Source organism: Typopeltis vanoorti, chromosome 1, assembly GCF_054136105.1.
Source record: "Typopeltis vanoorti isolate ZY-2024b chromosome 1, IOZ_Tvanoo_1.0, whole genome shotgun sequence".
NCBI lineage: Eukaryota > Metazoa > Arthropoda > Arachnida > Uropygi > Thelyphonidae > Typopeltis > Typopeltis vanoorti.
The window spans coordinates 5,830,020-5,853,549 of NC_143549.1; the positions used below are offsets into that span (position 1 = coordinate 5,830,020).

At 35.4% G+C, this 23,530-nt stretch overlaps 1 protein-coding gene across 5 annotated transcripts in view; it reads left to right on the forward strand.

Annotated features, from left to right (window-relative positions):
- The window catches only part of LOC150109760 (adenosylhomocysteinase-like 1), a 440,710-nt gene that overhangs the window by 394,410 nt on the left and 22,770 nt on the right, over nucleotides 1-23,530 (forward strand). For 4 of the 5 annotated variants that reach the window (XM_090408492.1, XM_090408303.1, XM_090408573.1 and 1 more), the window contains 3 exons: nucleotides 3,966-4,060; nucleotides 13,998-14,096; nucleotides 15,520-15,667. In XM_090408492.1, coding sequence (XP_090264618.1) covers nucleotides 3,966-4,060; nucleotides 13,998-14,096; nucleotides 15,520-15,667 — 342 coding nt within the window. The remainder of the gene's footprint in view (nucleotides 1-3,965; nucleotides 4,061-13,997; nucleotides 14,097-15,519; nucleotides 15,668-23,530) is intronic. The other variant, XR_016549840.1, reaches the window with a different exon arrangement.

A 23,530-nucleotide genomic window follows, 5' to 3' on the forward strand; every position in this document is an offset into this window, starting at 1 on the left:
TTGTTAGTGTATCTTCCATTGTAGTAAAATTGGTGTGTCTGGTGGCTAGAGCAATGTCATCAGCGTAGCAAAACTTCTTGGAGGCTGTATTATGCAAATCTGTGATGTATAAGTTAATAAAATCAAAGTGAAAAACAAACAAAAGAAAATCAAAGTACTTGCCAAAAACTAAGATCTTGTCAGTGGGAGCCAGACCCATATGTGATAGTAAGGTAGAAGTAATGCAGAAGTCATATTTTCATATACAAGTAGCCAAAAGGTGTCACACCTTAAAATACTCTGGATTAGAGATAGTTGTTGGAAGTTTTTTCCACTTAGTTACCAAGAAATTATATACTTGGTTTCATCCTTTATCCAAGTGTAAGCAAACAAAGTTCGTGCCTGAAGTATTTTTAGGAATTGGGCAACTCTTGCCTGGGCCATGAAGGCCAAATGAAGAACACATCATCCACATATCTTAACCAGATAGAAGGAGCCAAGAACTTGTTTTTCAAAATATTCCATAAAAAATTGAAAAGGGAATGAGAGGGGAAAACCGATAGAGGTTCCCCTATCTGTTTATAATTTTTGTGCTTCCAAGAGCAATATCCAGGATGGACAGCAAAGGAAACATATCAGTAACATCAGAAGGAAAAACTTTCCTTATAAGTGATAAATTGTCAACATCAAAGCTAACCACAATGTCGGTATTATTTAATGTTAAATGTTAAATTCTCAAAAGAAGTTTTAAAATGGATAGATTTTTATATAGGAAATGGTATGATCGGTGAAGAGTGGGGTACAAGAGCTTGCTGTTTTGATAATTTATAGCGTTGGGAATCTGTTGCATCTATGGGGGGAATTGAGTTTGTGTATTTTTGCTAATCCATATATACAGGTGGGGGGGGGGGGCAGAACTGAAAGGTTTGAGTTTTTTGTGATTTTCCAAAAAGTCTGCTCAAAAAAGTTGTTTCTTCCTATCCTCCTAATATCACAAAAAAACTGAAACCTTTCAGTTCTTGTCCTCCCCTGTATATGTGGATTACCAAAAACACACAAACCAAATTCCACCCCCAAGACCTATAGTAGAAACTACAGATCCTTACCCCTCACTGGTCATGCCACTAAGTTCTCTAACATGAGTTTTTCCCAGCACATTAGTGGGTTACAGGAAAATTCATCGAAAGACAATTCATCGAATGAACAGTTCACCAAAAATTTTAAATTTTCGATAATCTTATGATAAAAGTGATCCATTTAGAACAAAATCTGAACCATGCAGACTGCTTCTTGTACTGGTAACTTCTACTAATTCTGCTAAGTCAGAGAGTTATTGTAATACATAATTTGGACACGTTATTTCTTTGTTGCCCCAAATATAGCTGAACTGAAAACTGGAACAGTTCGACATTTTCTTGTAAAAGTTTTAAATAGCGAATCTGAGTAAAATTCATTCCATAATAATTGCTGTATTGAAGTCATATATTACTACTAGCAACAATAATAATGATGGAGCCTACATAGTTTAGTCGGTATAAACGAAGCCATTTAGTTAGAAAGACCTGGGTAGTTGGAATCCCTTCACGATGCGCATAATTTTTATCAGTCCTGTTCAGCTAAAGGTAAGTTAGCAGGCATAATACGGAGATGGCTGGGCTTTTCCTCCCGGAAACAGGCAAATCACTCCCATGAAGAGACACGAAACAGTTATCAGACAAGAAAGACTATAAGAAACCATATTGTTCTATAATTTTTCCTATTAAAGTTGCATTGCTATCTTCCTATGCATGGTTCGGTTTTTGTTCTAAATGGATCAATTTTTTCATAACATTTTCGAAAATTTAAAATTTTCGATGAATTGTTTTTTCGATGAATTGCATTTTCGACGATTTGTCATTCGATGAATTGTATATGCGATGAATTGCCTTTTCGATGAACTCTCCGGATACCCATTAGTGTTAACACACAGATGTTAACAGATCTTCCTGTCTGTGTATAGTAGGCCATGTTATAATCACAGGACACTTCATAAACTCCAGAATGTGATAGAGGATGGCATTTTTCCTTAAGTGAGCAGATCAGAGTTCCTAATTTGAAGTGTGGTTTGAATGAAAAGTGATGGGTTATATTTCTTTAGTACTTCAGCTATTTTTTTAGATGCACCCTGGATCTGTGGGATTGAAAAGCAATGCTTTGCTCTTGCGTGTTTGAGTATGTGGAGGTAGTGGCATGTATTTTTTATCTATTTTGTAGAAGCTCTAACTATTGGTCAACAACGTGTTTGAGGAGGGAAAAGAAGGAAACTACAATAGTTCTGTGACAAGGGCTGCATCACATACAACAAGTATTCCCTGGTTCTGTGAGTTAACATTTTGAGGATTCCTTACCTTTGGGTTGGATGATGTGATTGTTTATGTAGTTATCTTCTTGTGTTGTATGTTGGATTTCTATAAATAGAAAGTGACAGTGATCATCTGTTAATTCTTTCTCTAATATGAAGTGTATTTTAGGGTGTTGGCTGTTTATATATGTATATATTTGTTCCCTTAGATATAGCAAGCATTCTGACAATATTTAAACCATCAGAAATCCACAGAAAGAAACAGCTGCCTTAAAAAAAAATTACAGAAGAATAAAAAAATTGTGATAAGAAAAGCTGATAAGAGTAATGTGTCATTATGAATCAAGAGGAATATAACAAAACATTTATCTTCTTAGATTGCAATTCCATTTATCAAATTACAGATTGAGATCCCACTGTGTCTGAAAAGAAAAAAAAAGTTACTTCTTGGCCCAAAAAATTGACAAATTAAAACTTCTTATATCAGACCACTCTGTATGGTGTATATACCCTCCCCCTAAATTCACAAATCAATACCTCCCATGCTAGTATAGACAGTCCCACTTACAAACTTGTTCAATTGTTAGCTAAGTCATTTGCAAACTCATGGCATAAAAAAAAAAAACTTCTGTTCATTTAAAATCTGTAATTTAAAAATAAATAAATAAACATCTTTAATTAGAAATGGTGATTAGTTTATCATCCTGTATTCACTAATGAACCACTAAAACACTCTTGTCCCCCCCCCCACCAAAAAAAAAGTCATAATCTAGTACTCCTCTACGTCCTCTACATACTTTCACGTATAGTTAAGTTCATTGCTCCCCTCACAGGTAAAGCCTCTTGTAACTCCCACAGATACATTTGAATTGTTTTTTTCATTTGCTCATCTTCATATTTGTACTGTAACTACTATTGAAACTTTATTTTTTTTTTGCTTTATCCAAGTGTGAGCAAACTAAATTTATTATACTCTAACCAAGTGAAAAATAAAGTTTCAACATCTTTCTCTAAATCCAGAGTAATTTATTAAAAAAGGGTGGCACACCATTTGGCAACTCCTATAGGTAGAGATGACCTGCTAATGCTTCTGCCTGGTATCTCAACTTGGGCCTGGCTCCCACTGAAGAGACCTCAATAAAGGTCGAAACTAGTCTGGGTAGTGGCCCTTCCCTTAATGCATAACATTAGACATATGCAAGGAGATGTGTTTTGCATTATAGGAGATACTGAGACAGGAGTGTTGGTAGCTTGCTCCACCTTTGCAACAAGTTGCCCTGGTGTTGTACCACCTTACCCAAGTCCTGAAGATACTTTCAAGCGCAAACTTTGTTTGCTCACACTTGGATAAAGGATTAAACTAAATTTATTATACTGTAACTACTAGTTGTACTCCAAAGATGCTGGTTTGAAACTTAGTGAAAATATAGGCCAGTTAATAAATGTTTTTGTAATACTGTAAAAAAAAAAAGAGATGATTCAGTAATAATTATTATTCATTTGCATATTTCATTTACTAATTTTATTGCACGATACATCAGTATTTAAACTATTTCTATTTTTTTTAGTTTTTAATTAGTTCAGTTGTTGAAATGTAGATTCAACAGTTTGTTTTTCAGTTTTTTTTTTTTTTTTTCCCATTCAGGTAATAAGAATGTTGTTTCTAGAGAACACATGGACAAAATGAAGAATGGATGTATTGTCTGCAATATGGGACATTCAAATACTGAAATTGATGTGGTAATAATATATATATTAACTGGATAGGAAAAGAGATAATTAACTAATAATTATCATTGGATTGCATATTTCTCATACTAATATTATTTTGTGATATATTAGTATTTAAATTATTTCTGTTTTATCAATTTTTAATTAATTGAGCTGTTGAAATGTAGATTCAACAATTTGTGTCTGTCAGTTATTTTTCTTTTTTTTTTTTTTTTTTTCTTCAGATAAAACTAACCTCAAACTTGAATTTTGCTTACAGTTTAATGTTGCTTCATTAAAGCTGTAATAAAGGCAAGAGGAGTACCCACTAAGTACTAAACAGCAAAAAGTGAATTTTTAGGCTTTGAATGTTAGTAAAGCTGTGTAGTTGAACTAAATTTCATACCGGTATTTGTTTTTCCAGTGAAAATATCACTGTCCACTCCATTTTGAAATAGTTGCAGATTTGTCAATTTTCTAATTATGACAAATCTTGTACTAAAAAGAGCCAAATATTAATCAAAAATAAAAATATTATATTACCATCTTCATTATTTGTGACAATTATTGTGTTACTTTCCCTTTTCAAATAGGCATTCAAATTTAATTACCAAAAAAACATGGTTACAGCAGCTGATGTGGTTTCTATGAACATGAGTGTAGAATAGGCTCAGTAAAGTTTGTTTTGTTTATGATTATCCATCTGATAAGTGATTTCTAACTGTGGATATGGTTTTAGTTATTATTATTATTATTTCTTCAGAAGTTTTCATATAGAAGGTAGAGTTGTTCTGGAGTGACAAAACTGTTGATAAAGTTTCAAGAAGAATTTTGAGAGTAAAGTGATAACATGGATTTTAGTAGTCTATTCACAGTGGAGCTTGCCGCTACTTTCGTATAGAAAGTGAATTTGTAGAAGTGTCTTGAATGAAGACAAGATATATTTTCTTCAATGTCCTGTGATTTTAAGATGGAAGAGCTTTCACTTGTGTTGCTGTCATGCAGAGAGTACTTTTGTTTTGTGTTAGTCTTTCTCCTGTCTCAACTCAAAACAGAATAAGTTCTGTAAGAGGCAAGAAACTAAGTTTTCCAGGAATTTTGTCCATATAGGGTAATAACTGTTGGCTTATGTAATTGAAGAAAAGCTGTGTAGCAAGAGTATTTTTTGTTGTTTGAAGAATACATTGATACTTAAACAGAAAAATTGTGTTGATTTGATGTTTATCTATTTATTATAGGTATCATTTCTGGGCAAATTCCCATGTTACTCCTCTAAAATAAACTATTTTTATGGCTAATATAGGCTACTTTTGTTTAGGAATTCCCCCTTTTTTTTTTTAACAATCTCATTCTCTTTACTGAAATCTTAGGGTATTACTGTTGTGTTATAAAACTAATATATGAAGAATAATATAGGAGAAAAATATGGACATACCTTTTTTTGGATGTTGTTGGCTGTCTCCTTATCCCGGCAATATGCATTCATCTGCTGTTAAAGGAAGGAGATTTTGGGAAAGTGGGGGAATTATTTGAAAAAAAACCTGTTTTTTTTTTATACACACAATATTATTATTATTAAGGGTTGATAGGAGCATTTGGGAGGGAGGGGGTTGAGAGAAGGATATGAAAATATAAATTATTTTTTAGGGAAGAGGAAGGATTGATGGGAAAAAAGTCAGGTGGAAGTAACGTGGTGGACTTATGTTATTTGTAAATTTGAAGATTTTTATTTTGGTAACAAGATTGTGTGTGAATACTCATTCTTTTAATGAGGCTTAATGGGTTAAGAGAAATTTAAGAAGTTAAGTTACATATGAGATATCCTGGGATATGAACCCATGTACAAGGTTTACTAAGAGTGTAGTTTCAGTGTTTTCTTTTTAGTTTGAATTTAAGAATGTGTGTGTGAGAGAAGTAAGTAAAAATAATAACCCTCTCCCATGCATTTATACACTGCTGTTCATTAATATTATTCTTGAGTTCAGTGTTGAAAACTATATCTACCTCTTGCTTTTTTTTTAACTCTTCCAGTAACACCAATTATGTTGACATTATAATAAATTTAGTTTAATCCTTTATCCAAGTGTGAGCAAACAAAGTTTGCGACTGAAAGTATCTTCAGGACTGGGGTAAGGTAGTACAACACTGGTTAACTCATTGCAAAGGTGGAGCAAGCTAACATCTCTCCTATCTCATTATCTCCCAAAATGCAAAACACATCTTCTTGCAGATTTGTCTAATGTTATGCATTATGTTATGAAACCCAGACTAGTTTCGACCTTTATTGAGGTCTCTTCAGTGGGAGCCAGGCCCAAGTCAAGATACCAGGTAGAAGCATTAGCAAGGTCATCTCTACCTATAGGAGTTGCCAAATGGTGTGCCACCTTTTTAATAAATTACTCTGGATTTAGAGAAAGATGTTGAAAGTTTATTTTTCACTTGGTTAGACTATAATAAATTTAGTTTAATCCTTTATCCAAGTGTGAGCAAACAAAGTTTGCGCCTGAAAGTACCACCTTACCCCAGTCTTCAGGACTGGGGTAAGGTGGTACAAAACCAGGCAACTCGTTGCAAAGGTGGAGCAAGCTAACATCATTCCTATCTCAATAAAGGTCGAAACTGGTCTGAGTAGTGGCCCTTCCCTTAATGCATAACATTATACATATCCACAAGGAGATGTGTTTTGCATTATGGGAGATACTGAGATAGGAGTGATGTTAACTTGCTCCACCTTTGCAACGAGTTTCCTGGTGTTGTACTACCTTACCCCAGTCCTGAAGATACTTTCAGGTGCAAACTTTGTTTGCTCACACTTTGATAAAGGATTAAACTAAATTTATTATAGTCTAACCAAGTGAAAAATAAACTTTCAACATCTTTCTCTAAATCCAGAGTAATTTATTAAAAAGGTGGCACACTGTTTTGCAACTCCTATAGGTAGAGATGACCTTGCTAATGCTTCTGCCTGGTATCTCCACTTGGGCCTGGCTCCCACTGAAGAGATATCAATAAAGATCGAAACTATCTGGGTAGTGGCCATCCCTTAATGCATAACATTAGACATATCCGCAAGGAGATGTGTTTTGCATTATGGGAAATACTGAGATAGGAGTGATGTTAGCTTGTTCCACCTTTGCAACGAGTTGCCTGGTGTTGTACCACCTTACCCCAGTCCTGAAGATACTTTCAGGCGCAAACTTTGTTTGCTCACACTTGGATAAAGAATTAAACTAAATTTATTATAGTCTAACCAAGTGAAAAATAAACTTTCAATATGTTGACATTGTACTTCTCTAATTCTTCTACTAGTTCCATTTCTTTTCTATTGATAATGCCTGTTTTGAGTTCCATTGATATTAAGTTGCAGTTTGTTCTGGTAGTTGACTTTTCACTGTTTGTTCTGATTCCCTGACAAAAAAACAGAAACTTTGGTTATTAACTGGGTGTCACCCCTGCTAGCATGAATTTCCATCACATTGTGCCATCATTTTGGTTTAGTCTAAGCCTTAAGAGTACAGTTTGGTTAGTTAAATCCCAGATTGCCAACCCATTCTCATTCGTTCGTTATCTGAGTAGATGCATATTAGTTAGGTGCACCATAAGAAGCTGAGGTTAGAAGAAGATGTGGTTGATTCTCCACAGTTCTTGAAATGAGGTACATTCTCCACTCAACTAGCATTGATACTTCAGCAATCCTGAAAACAGAAATGCCATATCTGGACCATAACTGTTTTGTTGATTCTCCACAGTCCTTGAAATGAGCTACATTCTCCACTCAACTAGCATTGATTCTTCAGCAACCCCAAAAACACTAAGTAAAAAATATACAGTAGAGGCTTGCTGTAGAGAATCCTTGGAGACTCTAGAAATATGTTTATGGCACACAGTTTATTATTGTGAATTTAGCAATGAGATCACAAAGGAAATATTGGGAAGTAGAACAAGGGACATGTTCGGGAAATCAGAGTTGATGATAAGAATACAAAGGATTGTCAGGAATTACATATAAACCACATATTTTTATAAAACATACATATAGAACTTCATGTAAATGTAGTGATTCAAATAATAATAGAAGGCATATAAGAAAAAAAGACAGCTGGAAGTGTATGAAATTAAAAACTACAAATCCAGAATTAATGGTTAAATTTGAAAATGTTTAAATTTTGAGATATTACATTAGTTTAAATTTATATCACTTACCAGAAATCTTCAGAATGCATTAAATATGTGTAGTCTGTACCATTAAATGAAAAATCACCTATAGGTTAGTCAGTTTTATAACTGGTCACTTCCAGTTACAAAGAAAGAAGGGGAAACAAGTGATGAACAGCTAATCTTACATTAGTCAGGTTGTGGGAAGGGTGAGGTGATCAGCACAGCTAGATAAAGACACTAATGTCCTTCATTAGGTCTTCATCCAGTTAGGAAGTTGAAACATTGTGCTAGTTATCACTTATAAGGTGCAGCAACTTTTTGGACAAGGAATAAAGTACATACCCCGACTTACGCGAATCTGGAGTTACGCGGTTTCTTATATGTACGTATTCCCGTCCCGCTTCATGCCTTGCCACTAGTCGTATCTTTTCGGCGCCGGCCACATTCGCCAGTGTCGCACATGCTGTGAACAAGCACTGACGTGTTTTGTGTGGTCTCCATTCATACACGATTTTTATAGTCTACAAACCTTGCGATTGTTTAATGTTATGTTCTTGATAAAAATGTTATCACATAAAAAATAATAATGTTGTCCAAAGGAAGCAAGTCAGATTTTTCTACAGCTGGCAAGAAAAGAAAAACATTGACTTTGGAAACAAAATTCAACATTATTAAGGATTTTGAAGGCAGGATGAAAATTTATGAGCTAGCAAAGAAGTTCGATCTACAGGAATCCACAGTAAGAATAATCATAAAAGAAAGGTTTACAGATTTTGGAGGACATAGATTCTAACGAGGAAAGAATTGTAGCCACAAGGTAAGGAATAAAAAAATCATTAGCTTGCTATGAAGAAATTTTGCCTGACAAGAAAAATGATTATATTTCTTAAAAAACGTAATTTGTTGAGGCTTGAAAAATACACTACGCTAAAGTTTAGTAAATGTATATGAATAATAAATTTAATAAATAAAGAAACTAACTATAACATCACATGATTCCACATGTGTTAGTGTATTCTGGAAATATTACCAAGTAACCTCACTCTGGTCGCATCGATTGGAGTGAGGAGAGGACACACGGGAGGAAGGAATTGGATTTTATGCGGTTATTAAGGGATAACTATCTGCGACAGCATGTAATGGAAAATACTAGGGGTCAGAGAGTGCTTGACCTAGTAATTACATCTGAGGATTTGGCTGTAACAAATATGACCACATTGCCACCAATCGGTGAGAGTGATCATAGGGTCTTGACTTGGGAGGTGGCTAAAGGTGTAGAATTTTCAATTAAGACAGGGTACATGTGGAATTATCGGGCTGGAAAGTATGACAAGCTTAGGAGTTTGATTGGTTCAGTGCCATGGCATGTACAACTGCAAGGACTAGAAGTTGATAGTGCATGGGAGGTAGTTAAGAAGTGCTTGCATGAAGCAATGGCTGACTGTATACCTAGAGTCCGAATAATAAATCAAGTAGGGGTTAAATGGATGAATAACACCATTAAGCTTGAGCTGCAAAAAAAGAAACAACTATGGAGGGAATTTACGGAGAAAGGTGACCAGCAGGCACATGAATGGTATAAAACGCAGGCCAGAAGGGTGACGAGTGTGGTAAGAAAAGCAAAAAAGGATTACGAAAGAACATTGGCCATGCAGGTTAAAGAGAATCCTAAACAGTTTTTTAGATATGTAGCAAGTAAAAGGAAAAATGTACATGGCAGAATGATTTTTAAGAATGCCAATGGTAGGGAGGTAACTGAATCAGTTGAGATAGTTGAGTTACTGAGTGAGCATTTTGCAGGAATATATCATCCAGGTGGTGACATTGCAGAAACGAATAAACCAGTAGATTATATGGGAATTGTGGTGAATGAAGTGGAGGTGAGTAGTCTGTTGCATAACCTCAATGTCAATACATCTGTGGGATTGGATGGTATACCAGCTCGTGTAGTACGAGAAGCAGCTAAAGAATTGTCAGTACCCTTGACCTTTTTGTTTAATTTGAGTCTCGGGTCTGGGTTAGTCCCGAACGGGTGGAAAGAGGGGAAAATAGTTCCACTGCATAAAGGTGGTTCCAAGACTGCTGTTGTAAATTACCGACTGATTAGCATATCAGGAATCATTGTCAAGGTCTTAGAGAAATTAGTGAAGAAAAGAATACAGGATTGGATAGATGAAAATGGGAATTGTATGGGGGGACAACATAGTTTTGTGAAGGGTAGATCATGCCTCAGTAACTTGCTCACGTTTTATAACACAGTGACGGCTGAACTGGATAGGGGTAATGGGTTTACAGTGATACTACTGGACCTTGCCAAGGCCTTTGATAGGATACCACATGGAACCCTAATCAGTAAAGTGGAGCAGATGGGGATAGATATAGGGTTGGTGAGATGGATAGGAGGGTGGTTGAAGGAGAGATACCAGAGAGTGGTTTATTCAGGAGTGGAGTCTAAAAGATGTCTTGTGACTAGTGGAGTGCTGCAGGGCTCTGTTCTTGGACCACTGCTTTTCAATTTGTTCATCAATGATATTGGAAAGGATTTGAGAGGAAGTGTTCACTTGTTTGCTGATGATGCAAAGTTGGGTAGAGCAATTGTGAGTACACAGGATGTCAAAATTTTACAGGATGATTTGGATAGTTTGGAGGACTGGGCTAGGAAAAATGGATGTCAATTTAATGTGGCAAAGTGTAAGGTTATGCACTTTGGGGTGAAAAGCATAGCAGCAGTATATCGCATTGGTGGAACCGTACTCCAGGAGATTGATGAGGCCAGGCATTTGGGAGTGTTGGTGGATAGTGAGTTGAAGTTTAGGGGGCACATTGCAAAAGTGACTAAAACAGCTCACCAAATCACTTGGCTTCTGAAAAATACTTTAACATGCAGAGACAAACAAGTTGTTGTTCCTCTGTATCGAGCCTTGATGAGACCTCATCTGGACTTCTGTGCCCAGTTATGGGCACCAGGGTTTCTTCGTGATGGGGAGGAAGTGGAGAGGGTCCAGAGATGAGTGACCAAGATGATAGCAGGTCTGTGGAATGAACCTTATGAGAATAGGTTGAAGATTTGTGGGTTGCAGAAATTGGACGATAGGCGAAGGAGGGGTGACATGATTGAGACATTCAAATTACTGAAGGGTTTTTATAAGATTGATCCAGAAGATATTTTTGAAAATATGACTGGTGGTGGGAGGACTAGGGGCCATGCATGGAAGCTGGGCAAGAGCGTGGTTGACAAGGGTGTTAGAGCTAGGTTTTTTACTTGGAGAGTGGTAAATGAGTGGAATAAGCTTCCAGAGTCTGTTGTGGGTGCTACGACCATGAATGAGTTCAAGGCAAGGTATGATAGATACTGTGTGAATTTTGAATAGTTGTTCTAGACATGATGTTAGGGCCTCCCTCGATGAGTCTGTCGACTCCTTGGAGTTTCCCGGAACAATAATAATAATAATATATTTACAGACCTAGTGGATCGGTAGCTGGTGATGAAGAAATGCATCACCAAATAGAAAAGGTTAGCTCGAAAAGAGTAATCATACTGGGAGACTTTAATTATCCAAATATTGATTGGATAGTAGTAGAATCTCATGAGAAGAATGAAAATGCATTTTTTGAACTGTTGCGGGACAACTTCCTCAAGCAGCATGTGACAGAAGGAACTCGAGGTCAAAGAGTGTAATATTTGATTATAGTGTCAGAGGGATTATAGTTTCAGTTAAAGACGTAACTATTCTGCCTCCAGTTGGTGACAGTGATCATGCAGTACTCACTTGGGAAGTGATAAGTTTATGAATGTTCCATTCAGAAAAGGTTACATGCTGAACTACAAAGCAGGAAATTATGACCAACTGAGGAGTATACTGAGTTCAGTGGAATGGGATTGATTGCTGGATGGAAAGAATATCGACAGTGCATGGGAAACATGTAAACAATACTTATTCTTCAAACTCTCAGGAGTTCGAAGAATAAATAGAGTAGGATGTGTAATCGTATTAAACAAGAGATTCATAAGAAAAGGACGATGTGGAAGGAATACCATTTGCATAGGAATGACGTCCGTTATGAATGTTATAAGCAGCAGGCTAGAATAAAAAAGCATAGTCTGATTATGAAAAGAAACTGCCTCTGCGTGCTAAAGACAACCCACAAGAACCCATTTCGTCAAAAGTTATCTACATTGAGGAACGCAACATTGAGCTCACTGTTACCTCTTCAGTAGATGAAGAAATGCAGGTGTGTGAAGCCGAGGTATTAGAGCTGTTGCACAAACTGAATAAGAATTCAGCAATAGGGACTGATGGCATATCAGCACATATACTAAAAGAGTGTTCAGCTGAACTGGACATTGCTTTGACCAGGATGTTTAATATGAGTCAGAACAGGGAAGATTCCACAGGAATGAAAAGAATGTATGGTAATTCCATTGCACAAGGGTTGTGCAAAGACTGATGTATCCAACTGTCGACCAATTAGTATCTCAATAACAATTAGTGGTGGTGAAGATTTTGGAAAAATTGGTTAAGGTCTGCATTCAGAAATGAGTTGATAACAAACCCTTAATAAACATGGGTTTACTAAGGGTTTACATGGGGGGTCTTGCTCACATTCTATAACAATGTTACCATTGAACTAGATGAGGGGAATGGATACACTATGATACTTTTGGATTTTGCTAAGGCTTTTGACAGAATACAGCATGGCAGACTGCTGCATATGGAGATTGGAGAAAACGGGTTTGGGTTATACAATATTAGCATGGATAAGAGGATGGCTGGCTGAACAGATATCAAAAAGTGGTATACAGGGGATCTGAGTCTACAAGGTTTAAGGTAACAAGTAGTGTACCACAAGGATCAGTTTTTGGTCCACTGTTATTCAATCTGTACAATAATGATATTGGGAAGGATTTGACAAGCGACATACAGCTATTTGCTGATGATGATGTAAAGATAGATAAGGAAATCAGGAATTCTGCTGATATGCAGTACTTGAAGAATGACTTGAATAGGCTGGAATTGTGGGCATCAGAAAATGGGTGTCAGTTTAATGTCAGTAAATGTAAAGTCATTCAATTCGGCATGATTAGATATCCAATGTCGTATTATATTTGGGATTAGGCTAGCGCTTGGAGTGTTAATAGACAGGAAGTTTAGAGGCCATGTGGCAAAGATTGCAATTACAACTCAAAAGATAATTGCAATGCTGAAATGAACGTTCACATGTAAAGATAAGGATGTTATTTTGCCTCTTTACAAGGCCTTGATAAGACCTCACTTGGACTACTGTGTGCAGGTCTGGTCTCCTAGTTTCTATTGTGATTCTGATATATTAGAGAGAGTACAAAGGAGAGTGTTAAAAATGATATCAGGATTGTGGAATACTGATTATGAAGACAGATTGAGAATTTGTAGACTGCAGACACTAGGAGAAAGAGGGGCAATATGATTGAGACTTACAAACTTCTAAAAGAGTCATACAGGATTTCAATTGATGGGGAAAGGACGAGAGGGCATCCTTGGAAGCTGAGAATGAAGGCTGCCAAGAAGGGTGTGAGGGCTAGATTTTTCTCTCAGAGGGTGGTGCGTGATTGGAATGGATTGCCATTGGATGTTGTGAGTGCAAGCAGTGGGAATGAATTCAAGAATAAGTATGATAGCTGGTGTGTGTAGTATGTGGTCTCCCTCGATGAGTCTCTGATTCCCTGGAGGTCTCTCTTAATAATAATAATAATATATATATAATGTACATATTTCCATTCTTCATTTTCTTTGCTGACTACATTACAGTTGTTTTATTTCTCAATTCACAGCAAAGTTTAAGAACTGTTGATTTAACCTGGGAAAAAGTTCGTTCTCAAGTTGATCATGTTATATGGCCTGATGGCAAAAGAATAATTTTGCTTGCTGAGGTGAGTAATATTTTATAGTATTTTATGCATTCTCTCTCTCCCTCCATATTTGCACATCAAATATGTGAAAGTTGCTGTTCTTATTATTAGAACTTACATAGTCAAGACACTCATTACAGAAAGTCTGTCTTAGGCACTACAAGGAATTATACAAACCTTTACTTCTTTATTATCTACCTTCACTATTCTCGTAGACAGTGCATTCTATGCAGTGCCTAAGACAGACTTTCTGTAATGAGGTTCTTGTGTCCTCTGAAATTCAACTCTCTGTCTACCGTTATTCGTAAATTCCTAGCTTCATCAAATTTACATTTGCAGTTTCAGCTATGTAACACAACCTGTAGATTTTTCATTTCAAAGTTTCTAACTTTACACTTTCACTCACTGAATTGGCTGCAGTTTTTCTTTACCCATACTACCTTCACGTCATCCTGCAGGATCTCTACATCACTTTTATTAATTGCTTCATCAGTTTAGCATAATCACAAATAACTGGATATCCTCTTCCCAGATCATTAAAATTGATACACAAATTGAACAGCATTGACACAGGTATAGAGTCTTATGGTACACCACTGATCACCTAGATAATGAATGAACCAATTAGCATCATTTGAAATATGAATAAAAACTTTTTTCCAGCAGATCTTATGGCAAGTGTCCACATCAAGATCTGCATGGCTTGAGCAGCCATGGTTTTGGTACCAGATGTAGTCCTTGTATATATTTTATATTGAGTGCTCTGCCTGTTTGGCCATGGTAGGACAGATTATATTTATTCCACCACATTATACACTCATGAATGCATACTGTTTGCCAAATTAAATAAGCAGATTTGTATTACAAGTAAAAATCAAGCTTTATTATAAATGATTAAAAAAATGCATATACAAACATAGTTCAGACTTATTGACTAACTGATATAAGTTAGCTTAATCTTAGTCTTATATCAGTTAGCCAATAGGTGTGGACTCTGTATGGGAATGTTATTTTTTTATTATTTTTAATAAATCTTGGTATTCTCTGTTGACAGCTCACATGGCATGTTTGAAATTTTTATGTTTTATGAAAACTTGTAAATTTTTTCTTCCAAGGATTGGTACTGGGCCACTCACCACACTTTACGAAACACTGCAGTAAGATGTAACATTATACCATTTATTACCAGAAAATCAGTTACCTGGTGCATCTATAATCTATGATCCACAAACCTCTGGATCATATTTTTTTTGCAACCCTGAATCATTTTTGTAACTTATATATAATAATACATCTATTATATTTAAGCAGTGATCTCTGTAGTTCATACAATATTACATCAGATTTTTCTGATTACTTTAAAGATTACAAAAATTTAAAAAAACGGTAGTAACAAAATTGTCAATGTAGTTATTTTAACACACTGTATATTTCATTTCGGCAGGGTCGATTAGTTAACTTAAGTTGTTCCACAATTCCTTCTTTTGTGGTGTCAATAACTGCAGCAACTCAGGCACTTGCTTTAATAGAACTATATAATGCTCCTCCTGGTCGTTATAAAAGTGATGTTTACTTGCTGCCAAAGAAAATGGGTATGTTAAATTTCTTAGTGCTATTAGGTGTTTTATACATTGAATTACTATATGTTATTTAGTGCAGAATTAAATATTATTATTATTACACCCTCCATGGAGTCGGCAGACTCATTGTGGGAGGTTCATTCAACTGACAACATATTTATCACATAGAATCTTAAAAAATCCTTAACACTTCTTGAATTAACAACACATTCTGGTAATGCATTCCATTCACTGACAATTCTTCATGTAAAAAATATGCTCCTCACTACACTTTTACACAACTTCCAGGAATGACCTCTGGTTCTTCCCCTCTCACCATCTACTCGTTTTACAATCCCCTCTGGATTAATCTGATAAAATCATCTCGCTAACCTAAATGTCTCTATCGTATCATCTCTCTTCCTTCTATCCACCAAACTCTGCTATCCACATTTCTTCAGTCTCTCTCCATAACCAGCATTCCAAAGCATTCGTGTTAGAGTACTTCTTATCATAGCAGCATTATGATGTGCAGCACTAGCAATATGCCCGCTAAACTTCAGTCTACTGTCAACCATTACTCCCAAATCTCTAACCTCATCCACTTCCTGGAGTACGGCACCATCGATATAGTACACAGCCTTATATTTCTGCACTCCAAAATGCAACACCTTGCACTTATTGATATTAAAACTACAACCCCACTCTTTTGTCCAAGTAAAAAGTCTATTCAAGGAAATTAACACCAGTAGTGCTACTTATAATTCTTCCCAACTTTGCATCATCAGCAAATAACTGAAGATCCACAGTCAGTCCACATGATATATCATTTACAAACAAGTTAAACAGCAGGGACCAAAGACCAGAACCCTGGGGCACACCACTGGTTAACCTCCTTTTTTGAGACAGTGATCCATCACACAACCTGCTAGTATCGTTCAGAGAGCTAATCTCTGAACGATACCAGCAATCCATTTAACCAATATACTATCTATTCCCATTCTCTGCAGCCTGTACACCAACTTATCATGCGGTAATCTATCAGACACTTTTGAAAAGTCTAAGAATATCACTGTATATGATTCTCCCTTATGTGGCAGCTGTAACACATGTAAAAAATAGTATGAAGGCACAAGAGAAGAATATGTTAATGCAAAAAAGTTAAAATTCAATGAACAAATTGGCATCATTTGAAATATGACTAAAAACGTTTGTACTGTTAATTAAGTATTTTCTCCAAACATACCTTGATGTATAACATCAAGATATTTAGAGTTTAATATTCAGTTATGTAAATTATATAGAAAGTATGAAATAACTTTAATCTAAGAATGTATACTATTTGCAATGAAATTACAAAATTTCTCAGAATTCTTATAAGTGAATTTTATGTTGAGAACACTTATGAGGATTCTGACAAATTCTATTTCTCAGAATCCTCCAGTGAAAATTTATTTGCTTTAAAGTGAAAATCTGATCCTTATAACTTCAGCAAGCTGAACCCAGCATGTTCTTCTCCATGATTTTCTTCCACAATTTTTCTTACCCTCTTCTCAAGTATGCTTGTATAAATCTTATTGGGAATGATCAATAGGTAAATTTCTCTGTAATTCTCACATTCAGGTTTATTTGCCTTTTTATAGATGGGTACTATGATAGCTCTAACTCCATCAACACTTACTGAATTACAGTGCAGTGACTATAAAATTTTATGTCTCCATGTTTAAGCATTTCAGGTTTTTGATATCTTTCTGTTCCTCAAGTATCAATATGTCCCTCTGATTCCTCTGCCTTCCATGTTCTATGATTTCTTCTTTCATTGAGCAGTCTTTCAGAGTAATTACTCCACATATATAGCATGTCTTTAGTTTGTTTTCATATCACACTTTTATTATCTCTGATTTCTTTTATGGTGCTCTTTCAGTTGCCTGCTGATATTTATCATTCTGTGTTCTTACCAAGGTTTTCCTATGACTTTTTGTTTTCTTTCAGAGCACATATTGATTTATTTGCTACAAACCTTCAATACATTTGCATCCATGAATGTTTCTTGTATTTCCTGAGTCTGCCATGGAGTTCTAATTTTTCTGTCCTTGCATATGACGTCACCACATTTCTCTGATTGATTGAATTAATGTTTTCTTTGAAGTCTACTGCTGAGTCTCCAAAGTTTGATTCTTGTTTTCAGACTCATTTTTTCTTAAATAGTATTTGTATATTTTGTTTGTAATTCACCTTTGATATCTGCTGAACTTGAATTATTTTTTTAAAGTTTCTTACATATTTTCCTTTTCAGTATGATATTCAGTATGATCACATCATATTTCAAATCTCCTGTATTCTCATGTCCAAAGTAGCATAATGATATCACCACATAGTCAGTTATCATTTCTTATTTTGTGTGTCTTCTTTCTATGTGAATTTGTGCACATCATTATGTTGGTATGTTGTGTTAGTTATGACTAATGCATGTTTTGAACTGGAATCTAGCAGGTGCTTACCAGTATTATTAGATTTGCTCTATTCTCCATATATTACCAAACATTTCTATGTGTGGTATTCATTTCCTACTCTGCTGTTAGATCTCAAAAAAGGACTAACTTTCTTTATGTGAGTTGCTGCCTTCCCAAATGATGCAAATAATTCCTTCATTTTTAAAACACTTAAGGAATAGAACAACGTAGTTAAGGATATAAATTAAATTAAACTTTAATAAATATTTTCCGATATTTCGGCAATGTCACATTGCCATCTTCTAAAGGAACTTACAAAAATAGCATGTGCACGTAGGCACTACAAACACAGTAACTGGGAATGAAGAGATGAAGCTATTATTCTCCTAAAAGTCCTGATGGTGCCCTCTAGCGGGCTAAGTAGGTGTTCTTGGCCGTTGGGCTGAAGGTCTGCTGATGTAAGCCTCCCAAATTTGGGGCAGTCACATACAACCAAATTTGTTGAGGTTTGGAGAATTTCTTAGGGCTGAGGCTGATTCCATAAATAGTCTTTCGTATTTGTATTTGCTACCGTGTATTACTGTAGCTTTCTTCCACCGTATTCTGTGGCGTGTATCTAGAGCATGGTCCGCAAGACCAGATTGGCTGTACTTGTGAAATCAGGACCTTTAGGAGAACAATAGCTTCATCTCTTCATTCCCAGTTACTGTGTTTGTAGTGCCTACGTGCACGTGCTTTTTTTGTAAGTTCCTTTAGAAGATGGCAATGTGACATTGCCGAAATATCGGAAAATATTTATTAAAGTTTAATTTAATTTATATCCTTAACTACGTTGTTCTATTCCTTAAGTGTTTTAATAATGCATAACCAACGTATAAGCCTGTCGACGAGACTTCCTTCATTTCTTCCTTAGTAGAATGTTCTCTGATACTACAGGCACAAATTAGCCATTGTCCAATGCCTCATTTGATGTTTACCTACTGTTCAAAATTATCCTGGTGTTTAGTTTTGAATACTGTTGCCTATTTCATCTGTGTACTGCTCATTATTGGGAATATAACTTGTTGTTGGTGTTATTTATAAGAATTTCAACTGCTTTTGTTTTCTCTGCTTCAGTAATGTCAATTATGTTGATATTTTTCACTTTTCATTGATACTTCTTATCAGTGGCGGCTCATGGCTTGAAATCGTGGGGGTGCTGCAACTTTCGAAATATACATACACACTGCAAGTACAGTGTATATGTGTTTGGATAAAATATCAAAATTATGGTAAAAATTAAAAAAAAAATTAAATATGAACCAATATTGTTCATTATCGATAAAATTATACAGTTTAGTATAATTCAAAATTACTTTAAAATAAAATCCATTCCTTTAATTGTTGTTAAAGGAATGGATTTACAATTTTTGGACATCACAATTAAATCCTTTAATTGTAATGTCCAAATATTTAAAGAGATGGAGTAAATACGATAAGTTCTATGAACACTATTACTGGTGCCTACACACACACACACACACACACACACACACACACACACACACACACACACACATATATATATATATATATATATATATATACACACACACACACAACAGTAGAACTGCACGACGGACAGTGCCGCATTACGTTAATAGCTCGCATCTCACTATGACGTGCATATGCTTGCATTGTGGCAATATGACACTGTGGTAAACGCAGTGCTGCTAGTGTGCTTCACCCCCCCTAAGTGCTACAAGATGGATTTTTATTATTTTTTATACAAAATAAGAGAATTGTATAGGATTGTTGATGATAAAATTAAATATTACAAGCAAATATAAATAAATTAATAAATATATTTATATATTGAGAAAAAAAAAACTGCAGTTCCGCAGTGCCTATGCATGAGCCATCCCTGCTTTTTATACTGATGGTGTCTAATCATTAATTTGGAGTATGTTCCAGTAGCTCTCTTTTCACTTGTCACTCTAGTTTCTTGACAAAACCTTGCTTTACCAGCCAATATTCCATTGATTATGGCATGTCATTTTATTGTACCATGATTTCTGCTGTTTTTATATCAAATACAATTTGGTTAACGAAATCCCAAATTTCCAACCTATCCTCATATGTTTGAATATTCAGGTAGATACTTGCTAACAGGTGAATAATTGTCATTTTAAGGAATGCAGAGAACTGAAAAGTTCTCTGCATTCCTTAAAAGGCCATGTGGTGGTCTTTTCCCAGTTATCCAGTTTTGACTCTTAACAGCCTCAGCTTAAAATATTTTCACTAGAACATTAAGAATTCTATTCACTATTTGTAGGACATGCTTGCCTCCAAGTTTGAGTTTAAAATGAAAAACATATATCTTTTATGTTGAATCATGGTATTAGTAATGACTAGTCCACATCCTGAACAGAAATCTAGCAGGTACTTACCACCAATTATTAACTTTGCTCTTTTCTCCAAATTTCCCTAAAACATATCCGTATGCCTGGTATCATTTCTCACTCCTTTATTGTTTAGATCTCCAACAAGGAACAACTTTTCTATTTATCATTTGCCTTCTGTAATGACTCAAAAAGTTTTCCTCTGCTTCTTCCTTCATGAAACTGGCTGTGGGCCTCATAGGCATAAATAAGTCTCATTATCAAATTTGAAAGTTTACCTGCACCTTCCTCTACCTACTTGATATTTCCTGCCATTAAAGAATATCCTCAATATTTAGTTAGCTTCTTTGTTTCTGAAACATTAATGTGCCAATATCATACTCCACTTTTTTTCTGTTGATGATGTGCCTCTTGAATTCTGCTGATTTTGAATTTGCTCCAGTAGCTGACTTTTCTCAGTTTGTCCTAGTCCTCTGTTGAAAATAGCAGAGCCTTGCTTATTTGGGCCATATCCTAGTTGGCATGATATTTCATCTTGTTTTACTACTGATGTCTTTTGGTTTAAGCTAATACAGAGTACATATTTGGTCAGCTAAATCCCAATTTAGCTGACCAAATGACCAAGGAATGCAGTAAATGACCAGGGCATCTGACCTAATGTCCAATCCCATTGTCATTTGTTCTATATTCAGATAGATTTCTACTAACAGCATGCATTGCAATTGTGAGGATTGGACATTAGGTCAGATGCCCTGGTCATTTACTGCATTCCTTAAAAGACTATATGGAGGTTGCCTGCCAGCTACCTAGTTTTGATGTAGCTTTCAACTCAGTTTAGAGGAATCAGCATGTTACTTGGTTCTTATTATTCATTTGAACTTCCATGAGAGAACCATGTTATTACATTTATATTAAATTTCGTTCCTGAGAAAAATGCTTATCAAGGAAAAAAGGTGACATGATTAAAACAAGACAGAGTTTAGTATTGAAAACAAAATTGCTGATACTTACTTGAAATTTTTGCAGTGGAAAGTTATTCAAGAATTCAAGCAATGTTATTGAATTTCCATCAGTATGCAATATTGAACCTCATTATTTTGAGGGTTGTTTGAAAAGTTTGGTAAATTTCCAATAGGCGGCGACACAATTCGTTCATTCATACCATTGTCATCATATATCATCTTTTTCATGATCCCTGGCAAAATTTTAGCCACGTGTGACGTGTAGAAACATTTAAAATGACTGTGTTTGCTTTTTTTCATAAAAATGGAGAAAAACAAGTTTCGTGCAGTGATAAAACACTTTTATTTGAAGAAGTGGACGTACGCACCGATCAAAGCAGAGTTAGATGCAGTTTATGGGAACTCTGCACCAGCCTTAAAGACTATTTCTTTTTGGATAAATGAGTTTAAAGATGGTCATAAGTCCATCGAATCGAGCTCTGGATGCCCAACTGAAATCATTACGAAGGAAACGATTGACAAAATCCGTGGTATTGTTATGGAAGAGTGAAAGCGTGTGAGATTGCTGAGTTTGTAGGCATCTCAACTGAATGGGTGTATAATATCCTGCTTGAAAAATTGCAATTGAAAAAGTTGTGTGCACAATGGGTGCCACGATTGTTGACTGTCGATCAAAAACGCATTTGTAAAAACATTTCAACGCAGTGTTTGGTGATGTTTAATCGCAATTCACAGGATTTTTTGCATCCATTCATGACGTTAGATGAAACTTGGATCCATCACTACACACCTGAGTCCAAGCAGCAGTCAAAACAGTGGACAATGCCTGGTGAAAGAGTGCCAATAAAAGCAAAGACCATTTTTGTCAGCTGGAAAGATTATGGCCACTGTTTTTTGGGATTCCGAAGGAATTATCATGATAAACTATTTGGAAAAGGTAAGACAATAACAGGGGTATTAAGCGTCATTGTTGGACTGTTTAAAAGAAGAACTGAACAAAAAAAACGGGCAAGATTGGTGCACAAAAAAAGTGCTCTTTCATCAAGACAATGCACTGTCCCACACATTGGCTGTTGCAATGGCAAAATTGCATGAATTGAGGTTCGAACTGGTTCCACCTCCACCATATTCTCCGGACTTGGCCCTGTTTGCTTCTTCTTGTTCCCAAACTTAAAAATTTGGCTCGGTGGGAAAAAAATTTCTTCGAACGAGGATCTCATGAAGGTTGTAAATGAGTGTTTTGTGCAATTTGACAAATCCTAATTTTTAGATGGGATGATGAAAAAAGTGGAAACTCGCTGGACCAAATGTGTAGACCTTGATGGAGACTATGTTGAGAAATAAAGGTGATTTTTTCCAAATAAATGTGTAACTTATTTTTCAAAGTTGCCAAACTTTTCAAAGAACCCTCTTACATTTATAACACTTTTTATTTTCATTATCTACCCTTCTTGTTTCTTAGTGGACTTGGTTACAAATCTGAGGTTAAATTTGGTTTTTTTAGCTTATTCAGTAATGACTGTGTTTATTTAGTAAATATAAGTTTATTAAATGGCCTTTTGGCTTTCCTTCCATTTAATTGTTAATAGCAAATGACATTTAATGAGCCCTATTTAGTAACCTTCCTGAAGTCTTAATCATCTGCGTGTGTGTGTGTGTGTGTGTAGTGCCTTCTTATAAGCAATGGTTACATTCCAGAATATCTCGTGCAATTTAAATGCATGTATAAATATAAATAATTACAAAAAATGTAATAATAGGCCTACAAAAGCAACTCTCACATCCTAGCTAAGTTACCGTTTCTAGTACCCACTCCTCACTTTCTTTAGCTGAAAGACTAAAGAAAACTCTAATGAAAATGATGAGCAACCCAAGAGATTTATTCATCTTTATTTATTTATTTTGTTCAGTAGGAAAAAGTATGTTCATTTTAATCAACATATACAATACGATGCTAATCAACAATTGTGAGGCATTATTTATTTTGGTCACTTATCCATGCATTCAATCAAACTTGACCAAGCATATGATGACCTGTGCAGTTAAGATCACACTTTCTTTAATTTTATTAGCACTATCTTGAATAATACATAATGTGCT